The following is a 19,145-nucleotide window of genomic DNA, read 5'->3' as shown; positions in this document are numbered from 1 at the left end:
TGGGTGGAGGGCATTGAGGACAAGTCATTTGGGGGTTTTTTGCAGTTTTTTAAGTGCACCAAGTCTGACTGCTTTTCCAGATGGATATTCAGCTGAAGGTCTCAAAAATGGCTTTTCAAGCAAAGCTGGCAAAGTGGTCAGTCTTTGATGTCTTGTTCTCAGCAGCCCTCTCCCATTCTCTCTGCTGACATTTTTAAGAGGCAAAGAAACCACATGGAAATCTAAGGCCTTTGCTTAATGATGAAAGAAAAATTGTCCGAGATCAAAAAATTCAGATTGCATCTCAAAAATGTCCTTTATTTGGCTTAGGCAGCCCAGAGAGTCCCAGAGAGCCACAAAATGCCCCTCTCCTCTACAGACCAGGGCTGCTGTCTCGTGGGTGACAGATCCTAATGCCCTTTCATTGTCCCCATACTTCCCAAGGAAGAGATGGATCCTGGAAGCAGCCACGTGTGTCACTTTTGGGAGATAAAGGATAAGCCACCCATCCTTTGGTGCCCAAAGATAAGCCCCTCGTGGTCACGGGGTTCTTTGCTCCCCTCTGACAGTGACATCTCACGTGTGACACCAATAGAGGTGGTGGCATGCAGCCAGGAGAGGGTGGGCAGGGCCCAGCCCTGTGAGGAGGAGGTGGAAATGATGTGTTTGGGTACCTGAGTGAATTTCCCCTGCGGAAAAAAAAGCCGGGAAAGAGGAGGGAAGGAAATTCTGCTGGGTATGTCCCACCGGTGAGTGAGCAGAGCTGAGTCTGGAGCGACACCCTGACCCTTCTTCTCCCCGCTTGCAGAACTCCATCTGTCCACCCACCGCAGCCCAGCGCAGTCGCCTCCCCACCGCCCACCGCCCACCGCCCCCGCCCCGCTCCCGGGCTGAGTCTCTTAGCTCTTCGATTTTGCACACACTGAGGACGCGCCACGCTTCTCGCCGCCACCTCGGAGCAGGACAGAGCTGCTGCCGTCCCCCGCGGGAGCCGCAAAATCCTCTCCCGGCCCGGAGCGAGGAGACCCATGTCCGTGCCCCTTTCCTCAGCCGAGTGGAGCGAGCCCGGCCCCGCCGCAGCCGGGGGTCCCGCTCTTGCAGCCAAACCCCCCCACGCCAAAGACGTGCCCGCCGCCGCCGCGGCCGCGCACCGAGAAAAGGGGATATGAAAACGGGGGGGTGGTGAGGGGAATGATGCTCCAAGCTGTGCACCCCCTTATGGCAAAAGGGGGTCCCCCGAGGACTGGACTCGCTCCCCTGAGCTCTCGACCGCGTGGCGAAGATGGAGGGGTGCATGGATCGGGGCGGGGGAGTGGGCGGGGGTCTTGGTCCCCTCCGAGGGGGTGGTGGAGGGGGGAGCTGGTGGCTTTCACAAGTGCGATGGGGAGCAGGGAGCTGGCGGGGTTTTAATGGAATTTTAAAAAAGGAAGTGAAACACCGATAAAACCCCTCCTGCCCCTTGCCGCGCACCTGGGAGAGCTGTCCCTCCACCTCCCCCTCCACAGCACCCTGCAGGAGCCTTCGCCACCCCCAACCCCGACCCAACATCACCCCCAAACTTTTAACCATGTTGGATACAGGGAATCACGCCCATTGATGTCTTTGTATCATTCTCCAACAAAAGCAGAATAGCTCTGCTGTTGCCTTCAGAGCTGGAGCCCTGCAGACCTGCGCCCCGCTGTCCCCTGCTGTCCCTGGCTGTCCCCAGCTGTCCCCATGCCTGCTCTGCTCTCCTCCCCATCCTGCCCAATGTCCTGTTTTGTAAAGACACCTTCTCTTGGCCCTGCCTGGACCCAAGCGCAGTATTTAATACCATACGTCCTAGTATTCCCACTGTTGACATGCTGTATTTGAATTTTTTATAGATGTATATATATAAAAAAAAAGAAAAATAATAAAAAAAAAAGTAATAGAGGGGATAAAACTAAGCTCACAGAGACAACGCACACACGCACACAGACACACACACACACACACACACACACATACACACACACACACACACATACACCAGGAGAGACTGTCTTCATTAAATGTTCATTTCATGATGACTGATGGCTCTGGGTGTCATTTCCCTTCCATCTGGAGAGGGGCGTTTTGGCTGCCTTCTTCTGTGCATGGTGCTGGCTGAGTTGGGGAAGACATGGGAACAGCATTGAGTGGACACACACACACCCTGGAGTGTTTGAGACCATAGCACCATCCTCCCAGAGGGGTGGGAGACACAAAATCTGGCATTTAGGACATCCTGAGAAGGTGCAAGGCAGATGCCCAGCCTGGAGACTCCTAGTGAGGGAAAGGAGGTGGTTGTCACCACCCCGTGACACATCTGCTGTGATGGGGAAGTGCCACACCTCCCCCTTCACAGGCCCTGGAGGGTCCCTTGCGTGCCCAGGCTCTGGCTGCGCCCTGACATCTCTCGGGCAGGCAGGAGGATGGAGACCTGCCTGTGCCCCACGGCAGCCGGGAGGTGGCTGTAGTCACAGCTAATGCACTTCCCATGTCTGATTAATAAATTCATGTTAGGAAAATGTCACTGGCCCAGATGCTCTGAATTAAACTTCTGTCGGGGCAGGGCTCACAGGGACCCAGCATGGGGGGCAATGGATGCAGCAAAGTACATTGTTGGAGTCTGTTCTTTCCCCACGTGCCTTGCCAAAACTTGGAGCAGGGGTGCCATCAAGAAATGCCCAGGGGGAAAAGCTCCACTTTTTAAAAAATTACCTCTCTGGTGCCTCAACTAAGTCTCTACAGCAGGGAGATTGTGTGCCTGGCTGGCTGGCTGGAAGGATGCACACATGAATGGGGTGGATGGATGGGTGAGTGGATGGAAGGAAGGAAGGACGGACATGAACTAGCCACAGCCTTGGCTCTGCAAAGCCTGAAGGCAGCACCAAGCTGGTCACTTGCTCCCACCAGGCACTTGCTGTGATTTGAACAATGTTGGAGCTTTATTTAGGGAAGAGCTCAGTCAGATGCAGACCTGTCTCTGGCTTGGCCATGCTGGCGGCAGCACTGACTTGGTTCACTGGTTAATGTTCCATTACCAGACAACATGCCTCCGTCATTTATTAATGTTTCATTAGTGTTAAAAACATCTGGTAATTAATTATGCACTAATTATGGATTCACAGTGCTAAAAGCTGGGGTAATCTACCATAGCAGATGGCTCTTTGGGGCAGGGGGAAGGGACAGCTCTTAGCAGAGATGAAAATGTCAGGCCCAGCCCTTGCTAGGGGGAATCATCCCAGACAGACAGATCACCTTCATCTCCTCCCAGGATTTCCATAGCTGGTCCAGAGGCATGCTGTCTCAGGTTATTAAGCAGAAGAAACCTGTCCCTCTCAAGCTGTTTCAGGGACCAAGGGAGTGGTGCTTCCACTGCTCAGGGCAGCTGTGTGAGAGGCCATCTGAGAGCAGTGGCTTTCACACAGAGCCCAAGGCATCATCCAGCACCTGGAGTTGGTACTCGGCTTTCTGCCAGCTCTAGGATGCTGTTTGTCAGCCCTTCCGTGGTTCCTGGCCACGTTAAGCAGCAGTCTATAAAGCAAGGGGTGTCGTAAAAGCCCACTCATTAAGTGCCCCAGGAATATTATGTGCAGATGTGCTGAGATGTTTCAAACTGGGGAAGGTCCCAGGGGAGCATCCCTGCCAAGCAGAAAATCCATCCACTTAGCAGTATAAATCCATACAGGAAGAAAGAGGGAATTACAATGCTCAGAGAAACCTGTGCATCACATAACCTGAAATCCAATACATCACCCGGGTGCAATGGGTCCCTGCATCTTCCCAGCACATATGTGGCAGTAAATCCCACCTTAGGTGTTGTTTTGGGCTGTTGCTGATGTGAGAGCAGCCTTGCACGGAGCTCCCCAAGCTCTGCAAGAGGGATCAGAAGTGTGACTGGAAAGCAGGAGCTATTTCCTGGACTTGAAGCCTTGGAGGAAGCAGGAACTCCCCACGCTTGAGCGAGGGGCTGAACAGTGGAATGGGATCGAGTGACTGCACCTCCTGCATCCTTCCCTTAAGTGGGTGCTAGCAGAGACCTCATTCTCCCTGACCCAATAGTCAGAAAACCTGCCTGCTGGTGCTACCTGCACCAGCAAGCCTGGGTCTCCCAGGGAATAACAAGGTTATTTATCCCAAATTAGGCTGAGAGGAATGTGTTGTCCAGCCTGTGATGGGGTGACATGCTTTGGTGTAGGAAGGAGGAGCAGTGAGTACTGTGTTGTGCGTTTCAGCTCTGGCAGAGCTTCAGTCTGGCACAGTCACAGGTGAAAATGGGGAATGAAAGCAGGCTCAGCTGTTGAGAAAGCACACCCATAGCTGCACTGCCAGACCCGAGCTGAGAGCTTGCTGGGCTGGGTGGAAATTCGACGTGGGATCTTTTGAGCCAGTTGGCAGAGGAGAGCTGCTCCTTATTTGCACAGTGGCAGACCTGGTCCTCCAGGGGCAGGTACCCTCCTCCATCACAGCAAATGGGAGAAGTGTCAGGTGGAGATGAAAGAAGCAGGAGCTGGTGGAAAGGCAGTCCCTGGGATAAAAGCATGAAGAGCAGCGTCTGTGAGGGATGAGATTGTAAACAAAGTCAGCTTCACTTGGAGAAGCACAGACTCTCCCATTCCTCAACCTGCAGTAGCGTCAAGTCCAGCAAATACAAGAGCCCAGCCCAAAGCATGGGGTATTCATTCAGAAAAAGCTGACATCTCCTGTACAGAGCTTATGTCTCCTGGGCACTGGATGCCTCTGGCAGATTATAGCCTTCCTCTCAGGGCTTTCTTCCCCAGTGGCAGGAGGGGTAGCTCAGGCAACAAGATCCTACCATGAGGAAAGTCTCTCCTCTGACATCTTTGGTGCAGGAATGAGCCCAGGAGCTTTGAGGTAATCAGCCACCACCACACAGAGAAGCAGATGGAGCTGCAGGTGCAGACCTTGGAGGTAAAAACAGCCTTGGGCACCTTCACAACGCTGTAGGGCAGAGGATTGTAGCAACAAGGGCTGACAGATCGTCACAGCAAACCACAAATGACAATCTTGGACCATCTTATTTGTTGGTGGCTCCAGACAAGGACTTGTTTCACCTCCAGAAGAAACTGCCTGTTGTTTGAAAAGCCTCCAAGCAGTGATGCTTTTCTTCCTTGTGTCCATCCTGACTGGCTCAATGTCTGTTCTGGCATTGTGTCCCCAGTCCCCACACACTCCTGCCTGCAGCCTCATGCCCTCCCTCCCCACCAGACCCGCCCTGAAACCTCCTCACTGCCCAGATGGGCAGCTCCCATCACTGTTTTCCCATCTCCCATCACTGCCCCAGTGCTACAACCTCTCTGCTCACCTCCAGTCTGCCCCAGCCCCCTCCCTGATGTGGCCAGGGTGACCCACAGGGATTATGTGCTCACAGCATCCCAAACCTCCCCACACACAGACACTGCAGCCAAGCACAGCCCACCCGGCTCAGCTGCAGCGTGGAGACCAGACCACACCAGGGTCCTCTAATAAGCAATTGACTCCTTTTTTCCTCCCTTTCAAGAAAAAGCCAAGCATTAATTTGGCTTCTGCCACTCTGTTTATCTAATAGCATCGCTGATTGATTGTCTTATTTATAACCCAGATCCGGTGTCTGGGTTGCTCGCGGAGACGGAGTGATTGATGGAAAGAAGACAGCCAGAAAGGGACTTAATGGAGCCATGTGGCTGAGCAGCAGAGTAGTGGCTTAGGCATGAATTGAAAAGTGTCTCCCACAAGTCTGGGCTCCTCTCCTCCTTTCCTGCATGGTTCCCAGGGAAGCTGCTAAGTGCTGGGAGAGAGCAGCATGCTCCCTACGCCCTGCCAAAAGCAATCAGGGACCATGCTCAGGTCTCCTCCTGCAGCCTGGCCAAGGGGACACAGCCAGCAGGGACTTGGACGGCTTCCTGAGAAGGCGTCATACAGTCTCTGGGAAGGTTTCCCCCTTCCAGGATGGAAGGGATGGTTGACAGGTGTGAGACAGCCTGCCCAGCCACCAGCCTGCTGTCAGGATGCCTGTCCTGCCAGCTGGAAATCAGGTCCCTGCACAAACACATGGTGCAGAGAGAAGCCTTCCCCAAAGTGCCCACTTGCTGGCTGGCAGCAACTTCCAGAGGTCTCAGTTTTATCCAAAGTTGGACTGAGATAATTCTACATCCCTAGGGAGTTTCTCTGTTTCTCACACCCAGTGGTCACAAACACCAGCACAGTCACCAGCTCATATGTGAATTACCCCACGGAGCCATAAAGCACCAACAAACAGGGAAGGACATGCAGTCCCAGGAGGTGACATGCCATCATTCAGGGTCATGCTGTGGATGTGTGACAGCCTGGATATGCCCCAAACCTCCAGCCTGCAAATTCACCCCAGAGCAGCCTGTCCCCAACTGCAGGATTGGGTCGTGGTCAGGATATGGCTGACAACTCCAAGTCCTCAGGAAGGCATTTGGCTTTGATCTGAGCCAGAACTAAACCCTCATCTTGTCCATAAAGATCAGTTTGGGAAGAAAAAAACAACATACTGGTTCAGTCAAAATATTTCATAGCTGTTTCATGGTCTTTATTTCATGTCTGATTGTAACAGATAATCTAATACAAGCCTCAAGGAAAGCCAAACACAGTTGTTTCATTATGAAGGACCCCATCAGCCAGCTTTGACGTGGCCAAACCCTACTCTTTTCTTTTTTTGGTTTTTTTTTTTCCTTTATTTTTTTCCCACATATGAAATTTGAGGAAAACCAAAGCAACTTTGTGAACACTGCTCTTTCAGTGGACTGAAAGAAACCATCCAGGCGACAGTTCTCCAGTACTGGACGTATTGTTTCTCCCAACACCAGTGCTTGGCAAACACTATCCAATGCCTTGTGATAGTTTTATTGCTTCCAGGAGAAACCCCTCCTTGGAAAGTCCTCCTGGAGCAGCAGATATGGGCAGGTGATGAACACTCACTTTGGCAGGGGTGTCCCCAGTCATGGTGGTCCCTCTGTGGGTGATGCCACTGTCATCTCACCACGTGTCCAGGGCTGGGAGGAGAAGGGACCAGGACAGGGCGATCCTTGCAGAATGCTGGAAGGTGGAGGGGCCCCTGAGCAGTGGGAGCGGAAATGGCCTTTGATGTGGAAGCTCTCCTTTTGCAAACACAATGACTCGCAGAGAAGTTTTATAAACATGGCTATTGTTGCTCCATCCCTTTGGTGGGAACAGATGGTCCGAGTGCTCTGTTCGGCCCCCCCTTCCCTCCCCTCTCTCCCTATCCCCATTAATAAAGCCTCGGCAAGTCCAGCACCGCTAAGGTTTTCCCAAGGGGGATCAATAAATAAATGTAATAACAACAAAGGGGCCCATGCAGACGAGATTGGGTTACAAAGAGGCCTCGGCCCCCCTCCTCCTTTCCGGGTGAGAGTCACTGCATGCAGGCACTCTGGCCAGTTCGAGGAGAGGTTCCTCCATCCCCACTGTCTATGGGAAGTGGGGACAGGATCTTCCCACTGAAAGAGGCAAGCACCACCCTGCAGCCATGGATGGCAGTGTGTGACCTTGGTGGTCACCTTGCAGCCTTGGCCATGGGACATTGATGGCAAATGACTGCCAGACCCTCACCTTTGGAAGTCACCTGAGGTAGCTGTGGGAACAGGTTCGAACACTGACCCTGGGTGTGCAGTGGGCAAGTGCCTTCTTCTAAGATTTCCTGGCTGAGAGGTTGCTCCATGTCCTTTCCCAGTAGGATCCCATCCTAGAGAGTTCACTTGGGAGCAGGCATCATGGCTTCACCTGGGCTCACTTTTTGCCTTGCTCTTGCCTGATGAAGGTCCCAGCAATTTTCTGGCCACTGGAAAGCATTGGTGACTCTAACCTACTCCTCCAATAGTGTGGTGAGGTTTAGTGCAGGTTAGCTGGGATTAAAGCAGGGCAGAGCAGTTTGCAGACAGGGTTTTCCTGTGGAAACTACCAGCATGCACCAAATGCCGCTCATGAGACTGCAGGGCAGGAGAGAGCAGCTTCTCCAGGAGCATCAGTAGGGTTTGAAAGTGGCCACAGCATCTCACCAGACTCTGGATGGTGGAGCAGTCACATGGAGGCACTCCATCGAGGGGTCTCACCAGTGGGAAAGGAGGATACCAGCTCCAACAGCTCCAAAAAGCTTCCCAGGAGCTCATCTACTGAGGAAGGGCCCAAGACTGGAGTAACCCCATGGGCAAGGCCCAGAGAGAACTTTGGTGATGTGCAGGAGGGACTGAGCAGAGGGTTTGATCCAAGAGCTGACACTGAGCCCTGCTGACACATCCCTGTTGGCTGCCATTGTCCAACATCCTCCCCAGCTGGTCCCTGCCGCTCAGAGGTGGCGGCATGCTGGTTCTATCTGTGCAGGACTCCTGCAGCTGGGGGTCTCTGGGATGAAACGTGTTTCACACACGCACATACACGCACTGCCGCCTCCCCTCTGAGCTGCCCTGGGAGTCCCTGCCTCCCCCCGACCCCTCGCTCATAAAAAAATTAAAACTCTAGATATCATCTCTCACAAACGTGGATTTGAGGCCTCGTCAGTCACCAGACACGTCCCACAATCTGCACTGGCTCCAGACAGCTGGAGGGGTTTGCTGGAGGACCAGAATGACTTCATGCCGCCTCCCACGTACCGGGGGTTACCCAAAGTGCTTGGTGTGGTGGGGGGAGCGGGGGACCAGCAGCACGGGGCCCCATCCTCACCATGTGCCACCATGCCATGCCCTGGACCCAGCTGGGTGGGTGCTGGCCTGGGGAACGACGGATAGAAAAGCTCTCAAGGTGCAGAGGCTCTCCCTGTGGGTGCAAGCGAGGCAGCTGGCCTGGGCTCCTGTGCCGGAGAGGTTTATGAGGGCTGACCCCTGCACTGAGCGCCTGGGGCAGGATAAATCCCACTCCGCTAGGAGTGCAGGTGCATGAGGCTGCCGGGGAGCGGAAAGGACTACAGATGCACGGGGGATCTGGCAAGGGGGAGCTGGGGCCTGTCTCAAGCTGTGTGCTGCTCTGGGTCCATCCCAGCGCTGGGAATGGTCCCCTTGCCTGCTTTGGAGCCCGCTGCATTGCTCTGTGGATGCTCTTGGCAGGGCTGCCTGCACACAGCCTGCCATGGCAAAGCTCAGGGGCGCAGGAAGACTTGCACCATGCCAGTAGATGTGCTGCAGGATGTCCAGAGGAGACCTGTGGCATTGTGGGGGTACCCACAGCATCCCCTGGGTACCCCAGGTGTTTGGAACATTAATCCTTAACTTAGTGCCTCACATTCACCCCTGGTTTAAATCCTACCCAGGACTTCCTAGCTACTGTAATGAAGGCAACAGGAGATCACCTATTAGGTCCCTATTAGGCCTGATGTCTCAGCCATGGTGGATGAAAGATGCTGTGCCAAAGACCTCAAGAGAGGATACTGGTGTTGTCCCCAGCCATGGGGGCTCCTGACCTCCCCGCAACACTGGGAGATGCTTGAGGCCTACACTGGAAAAGGTACCTGGCATCAACATAGCCCTCAGTTCTACAAGCAACACCCTGGGCAGAAGGTACTGCCCGACCTGGGATGTGGGGAACTTCACGTACAGGGCTGAGAGCAACCTCTGCAAGAGCAAAAGGGATTTCAGCTCATGGCCCGCCTCCCCCATTTCATGTAGCACTGATCTGAATCCTTGCCTTAGGAGCTAGGCAGGAGGTTAGGAACCTTTCTCTGAGTGAATTATAATCATCTTTCAAAAAAAAAGAAAAAAAACACAAAGCAGGTGGCTGAGCTCAAAGGTGGATAAATGCCCATCACAGAGCACCTGACTGAAGCCAAGCACAAGCTTAACTTTGGACTCTTTGAAGTCAGCACATCCTTATGCTCTCTGTTAGTTTGGGGCTTAAGCCCTCTGTGTGTGCTTTCTACCAATGCTTGGGTAATTTACAGGCACGTGAGGCTATTCAGAAATTTTTTCAGTGAACCTCTTGCATGAACCCAGTCCAGCTGGTCGGGTCATGTTTGCCTCTCATCCACGGCTCAGTAGAAGCACTGTACGGTATGAATCAACCCCAAGAGTAAATGCTAAGACCTGGTATCCCAGTCACAGGCCACATGTCTCAGGCACACCATCCCCTGCTGCACGGCCACCTTACCCTACCTGACAGGCAGCCCATTGACTAGCAGATGTGCACATCCTTTAATTACAGCACAGTGAATCCACTTAGTGCTGTTTTGTTAGATATCTTTTCTATTGGAGAAGCTCAAGTGGTACTCACTCAGCTCAGCAGCCCAAGTCTCTGGATTTTCAGGCCCTTAATATTCACTCTGATCTGTTCATAAGTTATTCATGGGGAGTGGGAAATGCCTTACAAGAGAACTCACTCCAAACTGCGAGTGCTTCTGAGGCACCTTGCAATCTGCTTGCACAGGGAAAGGAGGGGAAAGTAATGAATAAATGATTGTTTACAAATTATTTACTTGTCTCCACTAATTTCCACATTGTTTACCTGGCAGCATGCTGAAGTCAGGAACAGTTAGAGAAGACTTCATCCTGGTGTATGAGCGGATGGAAGTTGAGCAGCATGGGGGGAAGGAAGCCAATGAAGCAGAAGAGCAAGGAGCCAGCTTTGGCTGCCAAAATTGGCTATTGAATGTGCTCTTGCTTGGTCTTCACATTCCAGAATAAATTGCTGTGCAGGGGTGTATTTCTGTCATAATTTCCTAGGATGCATGGAGTCAAATCCAGGGCCATCCAGGCTGCTGGAGGGTTGTAAAGACCTTTGGAGAACTACACTCTGCAGAAGATGACCAGGCCTTGCCAGGAGTTCACTGTCTATTCCCAGCGAGCCAGGACTTTGTAGGGAAAACCAGGAAAAGGTCCTTGCTGTGAGCTATGCAGCAGAGTAAGACCTGGTAGAAAGGCTGAGCTGTTTTGGTATCAACAGTGCAAGGTCTGTGAATGTGGGAATGATGATGCTTACAGACCATGGCATATTGCCCCAAAATGCAAATGGGAACTCTGCCTTGGGGCAAAATCACCCCAGCAGATCATGGCTACCTAAGGCAGGCAGCAGAATGAACCTGTCCTCCTACTTAAAGCCATTTTAGGCTTCTCAGTCCTATCTCAACGTAATTTCCCACTGTAAACCAGAGAGAGAAGGTCACAGTGAAGAGGAAAGGGCACCAGCAAAATTAGTGTGTGGGTGTCATTTGGAGTAGAAAAGGGCATTCTGGCTATGTCAGGAGAGCAGGACAAGCTGGGAATCAGTCAGGCTCCGCTGGGTTGATGTGTCTTCCAGACTTCCCCATGCTTCATTCCCCTCCTGCTGCTCAAGGGTTTGTGAATTCCCGTTGGCTGAACATTCAGATCCTGTATCCTTTCACACTAGGTGCTGGAGCATCCTGGGAAACATAACTAAGGAAGGAGGCACAAGATGCCTGCAGAATGGAGGGGGAAATGCCTCTTGCAGCTTGAACCAGGACTGCCACCAACTGCTGGCAAAGCTCAGGTGAGGGCTCAGGGCTTGGATAATGTAATTGCACAGTGTGTGCTTTACTCACCCTGCAGGACAGTGACCCACAGGACACAGAGTGACGCTGTGTATGAGGAACTGATGAGGTTCACAGAAAGGACAGGTGGAAGTCAAATTACCCAGCTACAGGCTGCTTTCATTAGCCAGCATGAAAACTTGTACAAGAGGGGATAGGATCATGCCAGCATGACCCATGAGCAGCCTGTCCCCAGCACTCACAGCTGCCTGTGCCTTCATCATACCCTGGGGACAGACAACAGTGTCCAAATCTTCAGACTGCAGGAGACTGAGCAGAGCTGCTGGGTGGGAGGGTGGATTTGGGGTCTTCTCACCTGTAGCATGGGGAGAGAAAGCTGTCTGCAGACTGCAGGACACCTTTGGGACCTTGTCTCCTCCTCTCCATCCCTGATCTCAGCTACCCCTCGCTGGGTAGCTGGGATCCCACCACCCCTCAAATTCCTCCATGCCCCACCCTGCTTGGCACTGACCCTGCTCCCCACAGCCTTCCAGCTCATCAATCCCTGCAAGCAACCTCTAAATCATCCTTGTACACATATCTCCCTTGGCCTTGGGGAGAGGGAATTCATCCCCCTAGCTCAGCTGTCAGAGACCTCCAGCTGCCAGAAGTGATCAGGATGCTCTTAATTCATTGCAAAGGGTGCAGGGCTCCAGGGAAGGCTCCCATGCCTGCTTCCCTGCCAAACCTTTGGTGCATGCTTGCGCCCCAGCCATGCAAACTTTCTAGGAAAATTGCCCAGCATGACTTAATTGCCATGCTCCTGAATGAGGGCACATGAACCTGGTCAGGAAGCAGAGAGGCAGGAGGGGACTGCAGGCAGGACATGCAGCTTGGGAGACTCAGGCATGCTCAGAGTGGTGAGTATCTACATGGTGGAGACTCTCCCAGCTCCCTGGAGAGTTCTGAAGCACCCAGACCAACAGACAGCAGGCAGATGATTCAGGATTGCCCTAATCCTTGCCAGTCCCTTGTCAAGTCCCTCACAGGAGCATGAGCAACACATTCAGATGCAAACATCTGGTTGTGCAGCCCCTCTCATCATTGACCTGAGGAAATTGTGCAGCCAAGGAGGCAGGAGGGAGAAACATGTGGGAATGCCTGTAGGTCCCTTACCCAGTGCATGGATCCAGCAGGGATGGGCTCACATCTGGGTGAGCTGACTGGGACCTGGCAGCAGTTCACTTGCTCACACCAGTCTGCTGATCCCCCTCCAAAGCTCCCCCAGAGCCTGCATCTCTGGTGTGGGATGAACACTGAGCAAATACCCTGTTTTCCTGCCACAATTACCCTCTTTAACTTTTCAACTTATCACCTGCACCGAGGTTTATAAAATTTTAAAGCTAATGGCGTCTCTAGTAATGATACTGCAGATGTACAAGCTGCATCCTGGGATGAATAAATTATAGGAGGCCGAGTAAATTGCAATGGGAAGGACAGCAGCTGCAGGATGGAAACAGATGGCTTTACTGTGCACCACAGCTTGGTCTCAGTGCGGGGTATGTTCCCAGGGCTGGCCCTTTCGTGGTGGCCCTGAAGAACACCTGGGCACACCTGAGGCTGCAGATCCCCGGAGCAGCAGCAAATGCTGCAGCCAAAATGGGGGTCTGTGCAGGTGGTTGAGTGCTGCTGTGGGACTGGGGCTACAGTGGCAGTCTGTGGGTCAGCAGCAGGAGAGAAGGAGACCTGTCTGCCTTCTGCTGCTCACTGTGTTTGCACACAGGAGGAGCTCACAGCCTCCAGGAGCTGACAGGACACTTGGCAGCTTTCTTGAGGGGAGGTGGCTTGTGGTGTCATTTACTGCTACATTTCTCCCAGAAAAGCCTTTTCTGCCTCTCTCCACCCCTGCACATGCACACAGACACTTTGAAGAGCAGGGTGGCTGATCCTACTCCTCTGCCCTTCGGCACGAGGCACGCAGATGTATGACAAGGATGCACATGGAGTTGTGCATCAGGTGCATGTTTGTGTCCTGTTGATGTGACCAAAGGGACCACCACAGATCACTGCTTGGGCTCCTTCACACTGAGGGGCAGCGCAGCCCCAGCTGAAGTCCAGCAGTGCTGCACTTCCTGAGCTGTGGTTCCAGCAAAGCCACTAGCACACTTGTCACATTCAGCAGGGTGACAGGACAGGGCTGTCTCTGTCCCAGACAAGGGACAAGTTAACAGAGCAGCTGTGATTCCCAGATCAATTAAAGCCACATACCCCCTGACTGCTTCAGTGTTCACCTTCCCCTGTGCCCAAATTCACATCCCAAACTCATCCTGAGACAGGTAACTCCTGTCAGCACATGTTCAGGGCTCCTCAAAAGCTGCTGCAATCATGGCCTCAGATATTGAAAAGTCTGGCCTGACCCTCACTACAGGACTGGTGTCTCAGCCACGTGTCTGCTGTCCCCTCTGATTTGTTGCTGGAAAATCTCAGCCCCAGTGACATTTAAGGGATGCAAAGTAAGACACAGGTGGCAGAGGAGCCAGGGACATACAGACAGGCAAGTCCGTAAGTCATTCTGTTTCCTGCTTCTCCTTGTGAGAACAGGATCCTCTGGTCAAAGGCATACACTGCCTCTGTCATGGAGACCCCAGAGAGGCTGATTAAAGTCAGGACTTTGCTCCCAGAACTGTCAATGCCACCAGAGGTTCTCTCAAGAGAATACAGATCTTCAATGTGCAACCATCCAGCGTGGCTCCATCTCTGAGGGATCCGCAGTTCATGCACACCCACACCCTACACTCATGGGGTCCAACCAGCCTCACCCCTCCTGCATGGTGGCTGTTCCACAATACTCCATCCCACTCCTCGCAGGTGTCCCTGGGCCAGATTTGGAATGTGCAAGAGGAATTCACCCTCCTCTGGTCCTGATGCAGGAGTGGCAGGAATGCCAGAGGACCACGCTGCCATCCTAAAAGGCCTTGACAGGCTGGAGATAGAGGCCAACAGGAACTTTATGGCATTCAGCAAGGAGAAGTGCAAAGTCCTACCCCTGGGGAGCAACAACCCCACACACTGATGGACACTGGGGGCCACTCAGATGGAAAGAGCTGGAGATCCTGGTGGGCACTGAGCTAAAGAGTAGCCAGCAGTGTGCTCTTGCTGAAAAAGACTTATTCTGGGTTGGATTACAGAAAGTGCTGGGAGCAGGTCAAGGGAAAAGGTCCCTGTGCTCTACACATGGACACACTTGGAGCCCTGTATCCAATTCTGGCATCCCAAAAGGGAGATATAGACTTAATGGAGAGTCCAACAAAGGGCCACAAGGTGATGAAGGGATTGGATCATCTCTCCTATGATGAAAAGATGGGAGAGACTTGTACAGTGACAGGACAAGAAGCAATGGGCACAAACCACAACATGGGACACATTCTTTTGTTATCCAAGTGACCAGCCACAGGAGCAGATTGACCAAGAAACTGTGGATTACCATCTTTGGACATATTCTAAGGCCTCCTGGATGTGGTTCTTGCCAACCAGCTCTAGCAGGCCCTGCTTAAACAAAGTTTAGCTCTGGAGGTCCCTGAAAACATCTGCCATTCTGGGATTCTGTGAACAACTTTGCAGACATTACAATTTTTACATTACATTACAAATTCTACATGCATTACAACTTTTGCACTGCATTTTTTTTTGTGTGCCTGCACTGCTGGCTGGAGGCTGACAGGGCTACACTCAGTTACTCAGACAGGAGAATTTGGGCACTCCTGGAGACACTGCCAAACCTTAGCAGAAGGAAGAATACTTTCTCAAAGCCTGTTTACATCCATGGGCTAAACAAGCCCAGCAAGAGCGACACCTGGCACCAGCACCGGTGGGGTTCACTCCTTTTTCAGCAGCCCCAAATACCACCTAAGCTCAGGGTCCTCAGAGCATCCCCAGAGCAGAGCTGGGGGGGAACAGGGCAGCCTTTCTCTTTGTCTGGAGAAAGTTTTACTGCACTGGGTAACACAGTCTAACTCCACTTTCTTTCACGGATTCATTGCCTCGTTCCAGAGCTATTGAGCAGGCGAATGTGTCCAAAAGCAGATGGATCCGCTAAGCGGCTCTTTCTTGCACATTATCTCATACAGTTTGGGTGCAATAAAACTTCCAGGCAGAACAAATCTTCAAGCTTGTGCCGTGCCTTATTTTTAGCTGCGAAGTACGTCTGTTTTAGTGCTCCTAATCCCTAGCTTGGTAGTAATTTATGGAGCAAGCTCTTGGCTCGCTTGGGCCAGAAGATTTGCAGTAAAACTTTTATAAGTTGCAGAGATAAATCCCATGGACTCTTTCAGGCTCGGGGGACTCTCGTCCAGAAGTATGTTTTGCTGAACACTCCCTCAGCATGGGAGTATGTTCAAGAAAGAAAGCATCAGATGGCTGAGAATAAACTATCCTGGGTGTCATCATGATCTGCAAATCACCTGGAAGGAGAAATCAGTGGAAGCCATGGATTCCCCACTCTCAGACACTCAGACAGAATTTTGAGAGTACCTGCCCAGCAGGAGCTGTTTGCCCCACATTTAGGCCCTCTGAATAGTGTCTGGCAAACCCTAGGGATAAGCAACATTATCAGGCTATGCCAGGCAGCAAGATGCCTGAGACAGGAGTGGTGGCTCCGCCTTTTATGGGGTAATTGGTGTGATCAACCACTTGCATGTACATCACCTTGGAGCTTTTAGCATGGACAAGGCTGTGGCTTAAGAACAGAGGCAGTTGAAAATGTCTATGTCTCTACTGCCTTGTACTCCCTCAAGGGAGGTGTTTGCAGGATTGAGCAGTACTTTATTCTTCAGTGGAGTAGGGGGATGAAAAAAGTCCAGGAGTAGAGAAGGGGAAAGGGATCAAGACCCCAGAGAAGCCCCTCGCAGATCCCAGTGAAAACACAGGGCCCATGCTGTGCTCCCAGCTCAAATTTCCAAAGTCTATGTGAAGAACCAACCTGGCTTTCTAGAAGCCCAGATGTTTTCTGGAGCTGGCAGCTCTCAGAGACGCCCTGTCCCTGAGCCCAACAGCTGGGGCAGGAGCTGCTGTGCAATGGCCACGGCCCATCACAGCAGAGAGGACACCGATTCATCATCCACACACCATGCTGTGAAGGGCTGGTATTTGCTTTCAGATGTTCTTAGATTCACGCAGACCCATCTCCTCAAATACTTTACATTCCCAAGAGCACATTTTCTGAAGAGAAGGAATATTTCCAGAAACCACAAAGGAAGGAAGATCAAATCCAGAGAGGAGCTGCTGCAATTCTACACAGCTTCATAACCCAAGCGGGTACCAAGGTTAGCTGCAGCTGGTGGGTAGATGATCTCCTGATGTGCTGGCTCCTCCAAAAATGGAACAGCCTTCTCTGTACTTGGACCATGGAATCATAGAGGGGTTCAGGTTGGAAGGGACCTTAAGATCACGTTGATTCAATCCCACTACCATGGGCAGGGACATCTTCCACTAGAGCAGGTTACTCAAAGCCCTGTCCCACCTGGCCTTGAACACTTAACAGGATGGAGTATCCACAATTTATTTAGGCTCTTGAAAACCCCCTGGTGCTGGTGCCTGCTGTTGTAGTGGGAAGAATGGCTGTTTCTCAAAAGTTTCCCAGCAATTAAATGAGGGATAAAGCTATCCAATGCCCAAATTTTGTGCCTCTATTTGGTGTTCTTTGGCAAATGTGGAGAGCAGAGTCTGTCCCATCACAGCCTGTTGGGATCTGATCAGTCTGGGCTGATCAGGAGATGGCCTTGAGAGATATTCTTACACAGTCATTCTTCATATACAGTTAGTCCAGTTGCGGTGTCCACCAGGATATTTTCCTGGGAGAAAAGTCACCCAGACACCATCTGAAACTCAGAAACTTTGGAAAACCCCCTGTGCTTTCCTGTCTCTAATGAACAGTGTCTGCAACAAGCAATACCTGACAGATTATCAGCCATATCCCAAACAAAATTTTATCTTCTCAGCCTCCTGACTGTTGCTGGTCCCAAAAGCCTGCTGCTCCCTCTGCAGCTCACAGCCCACGCGTCTTCTGCCCTGTCACCCTCTGCAGCCCCAGACTCTTTTCTCGTCCCTTGCAGGAGTAAAGTTGGTCTCCTGTCACAGTGGAGAGGCTTCTGTCATTGTGGGCATCCTCTCCTCCCTCCACAGGGCTCTGAGGGGACACTGGGCTGAGCAGATCCACCCTCCCAGAACCCACTAGGTTTTTGCCAGCATGAAACTGGCAAAAACCTCTCAGTCCCTCTCCCCAGTGTCATGCAGGGACGTGGCCGCTTGGTGCACAGGGCAAATTCTAAGTGGTCAGGGCTCCCCATGCAGATCCCAAAAAGCTGCCTTTGTTTTCTCATGTCTTTTCCCATTTTCAACCTCATTTCCCTAGTGAAAGAGCAGGATTCACATAGCCTGAGGCAGATGAAATACACCTGGAACACCTGCACCCAGCCACGATGGTCACTGCATCTCATCCACCACGGAGAAAGGAGATAAAACATTCCTGAGCCAGCAGCAGGAATGGCAGCAGCTCAATCTGAGCAAGCCCTGGCCTGCTCAGGGGGGAGGACGCACACGGCAAGGTCCTAGAGGACCTGTGCAGAGAATTGTTGGCAAGCAGGTGTGCAGGCTCTGGTCTGCTCCTGCTGCTCCTGCTCCTTCTCCTGCTCCTTCTCCTACTGCTGCTGCTGCTCCTGCTCCTTCTCCTGCTCCTTCTCCTACTGCTGCTGCTGCTCCTTCTCCTACTGCTGCTCCTGCTCCTGTTCCTGCTCCTGCTCCTTCTCCTACTGCTGCTTCTGCTCCTTCTCCTACTGCTGCTTCTGCTCCTTTTCCTGCTCCTTCTCCTTTTCTGCTCCTTCTCCTTTTCCTGCTCCTGCTTCTGCTCCTTTTCCTGCTCCTGCTCCTGCTCCTGTTCCTGCTCCTGCTCCTGTTCCTGCTCCTGCTCCTGTTCCTGCTCCTGCTCCTGTTCCTGCTCCTGCTCCTTCTCCCACTGCTGCTCCTTCTCCTACTGCTGCTCCTGCTCCTGCTCCTGTTCCTGCTCCTGCTCCTTCTCCTACTGCTGCTCCTGCTCCTTCTCCTACTGCTGCTTCTGCTCCTTTTCCTGCTCCTTCTCCTTTTCCTTCTCCTGCTTCTGCTCCTTTTCCTGCTCCTGCTCCTTTTCCTGCTCCTGCTCCTGCTCCTGTTCCTGCTCCTGCTCCTGTTCCTGCTCCTGCTCCTGCTCCTGGCTCCTTCTTCTCCTGATCCTGCTCCTGCTCTTTCTGCTCCTGCTCCTTTTCCTGCTCCAGTTCCTGCTCCTGCTCCTGCTCTCGGCGGTCTGTGCTGCCCTCGCACGGCTGTTCTGGGAGCGCTGCGAGGATCCTCCAAATCGAGCAAAGACACCCACAGACTCAAGCTGCGCTGCTCGGCTACCACGGAGCCTCTAGGACACCACGAGCGGACAAGGATTTACCACCAACGCCACCCTGCTGTGGGATGTCCGCAGGGACCGCGCCTGGGTGACACTCCCTGGCAGCGGCAGCAGGAGCTCTGCCCCGGGGCAGCTCACGCAGACCCTCAGTGAGAGACAGACACCTGCCCAAAGAAGAGATGCTTCCCCCTCTCCCACATCACCCTCTCAGCCTGATTCCAAGAAAGCAGCCCAGACCAGCTTCCAGCAATGACCTGGACGTTCCAGGGACTTACTTGA

At 52.6% G+C, this 19,145-nt stretch overlaps 1 protein-coding gene across 2 annotated transcripts in view; it reads left to right on the top strand.

Annotated features, from left to right (window-relative positions):
• The window catches only part of CNTFR (ciliary neurotrophic factor receptor), a 200,862-nt gene extending 198,868 nt beyond the window's left edge, over window positions 1-1,994 (top strand). For both annotated transcript variants that reach the window (XM_041421948.1, XM_041421949.1), the window contains exon 11: window positions 788-1,994. In XM_041421948.1, the coding sequence (XP_041277882.1) occupies window position 788 (1 nt within the window). In that variant the 3' untranslated portion in view covers window positions 789-1,994. The remainder of the gene's footprint in view (window positions 1-787) is intronic.
• The last annotated feature ends 17,151 nt before the right edge of the window (window positions 1,995-19,145 follow it).

This window comes from Onychostruthus taczanowskii, unplaced genomic scaffold (assembly GCF_017590055.1).
Source record: "Onychostruthus taczanowskii isolate IOZ18803 unplaced genomic scaffold, ASM1759005v1 scaffold70, whole genome shotgun sequence".
In the NCBI taxonomy this organism is placed as follows: Eukaryota; Metazoa; Chordata; class Aves; order Passeriformes; family Passeridae; genus Onychostruthus; species Onychostruthus taczanowskii.
Note: the sequence above shows the minus strand (reverse complement) of the source record. Positions and strands in the feature narration are given on the sequence as shown.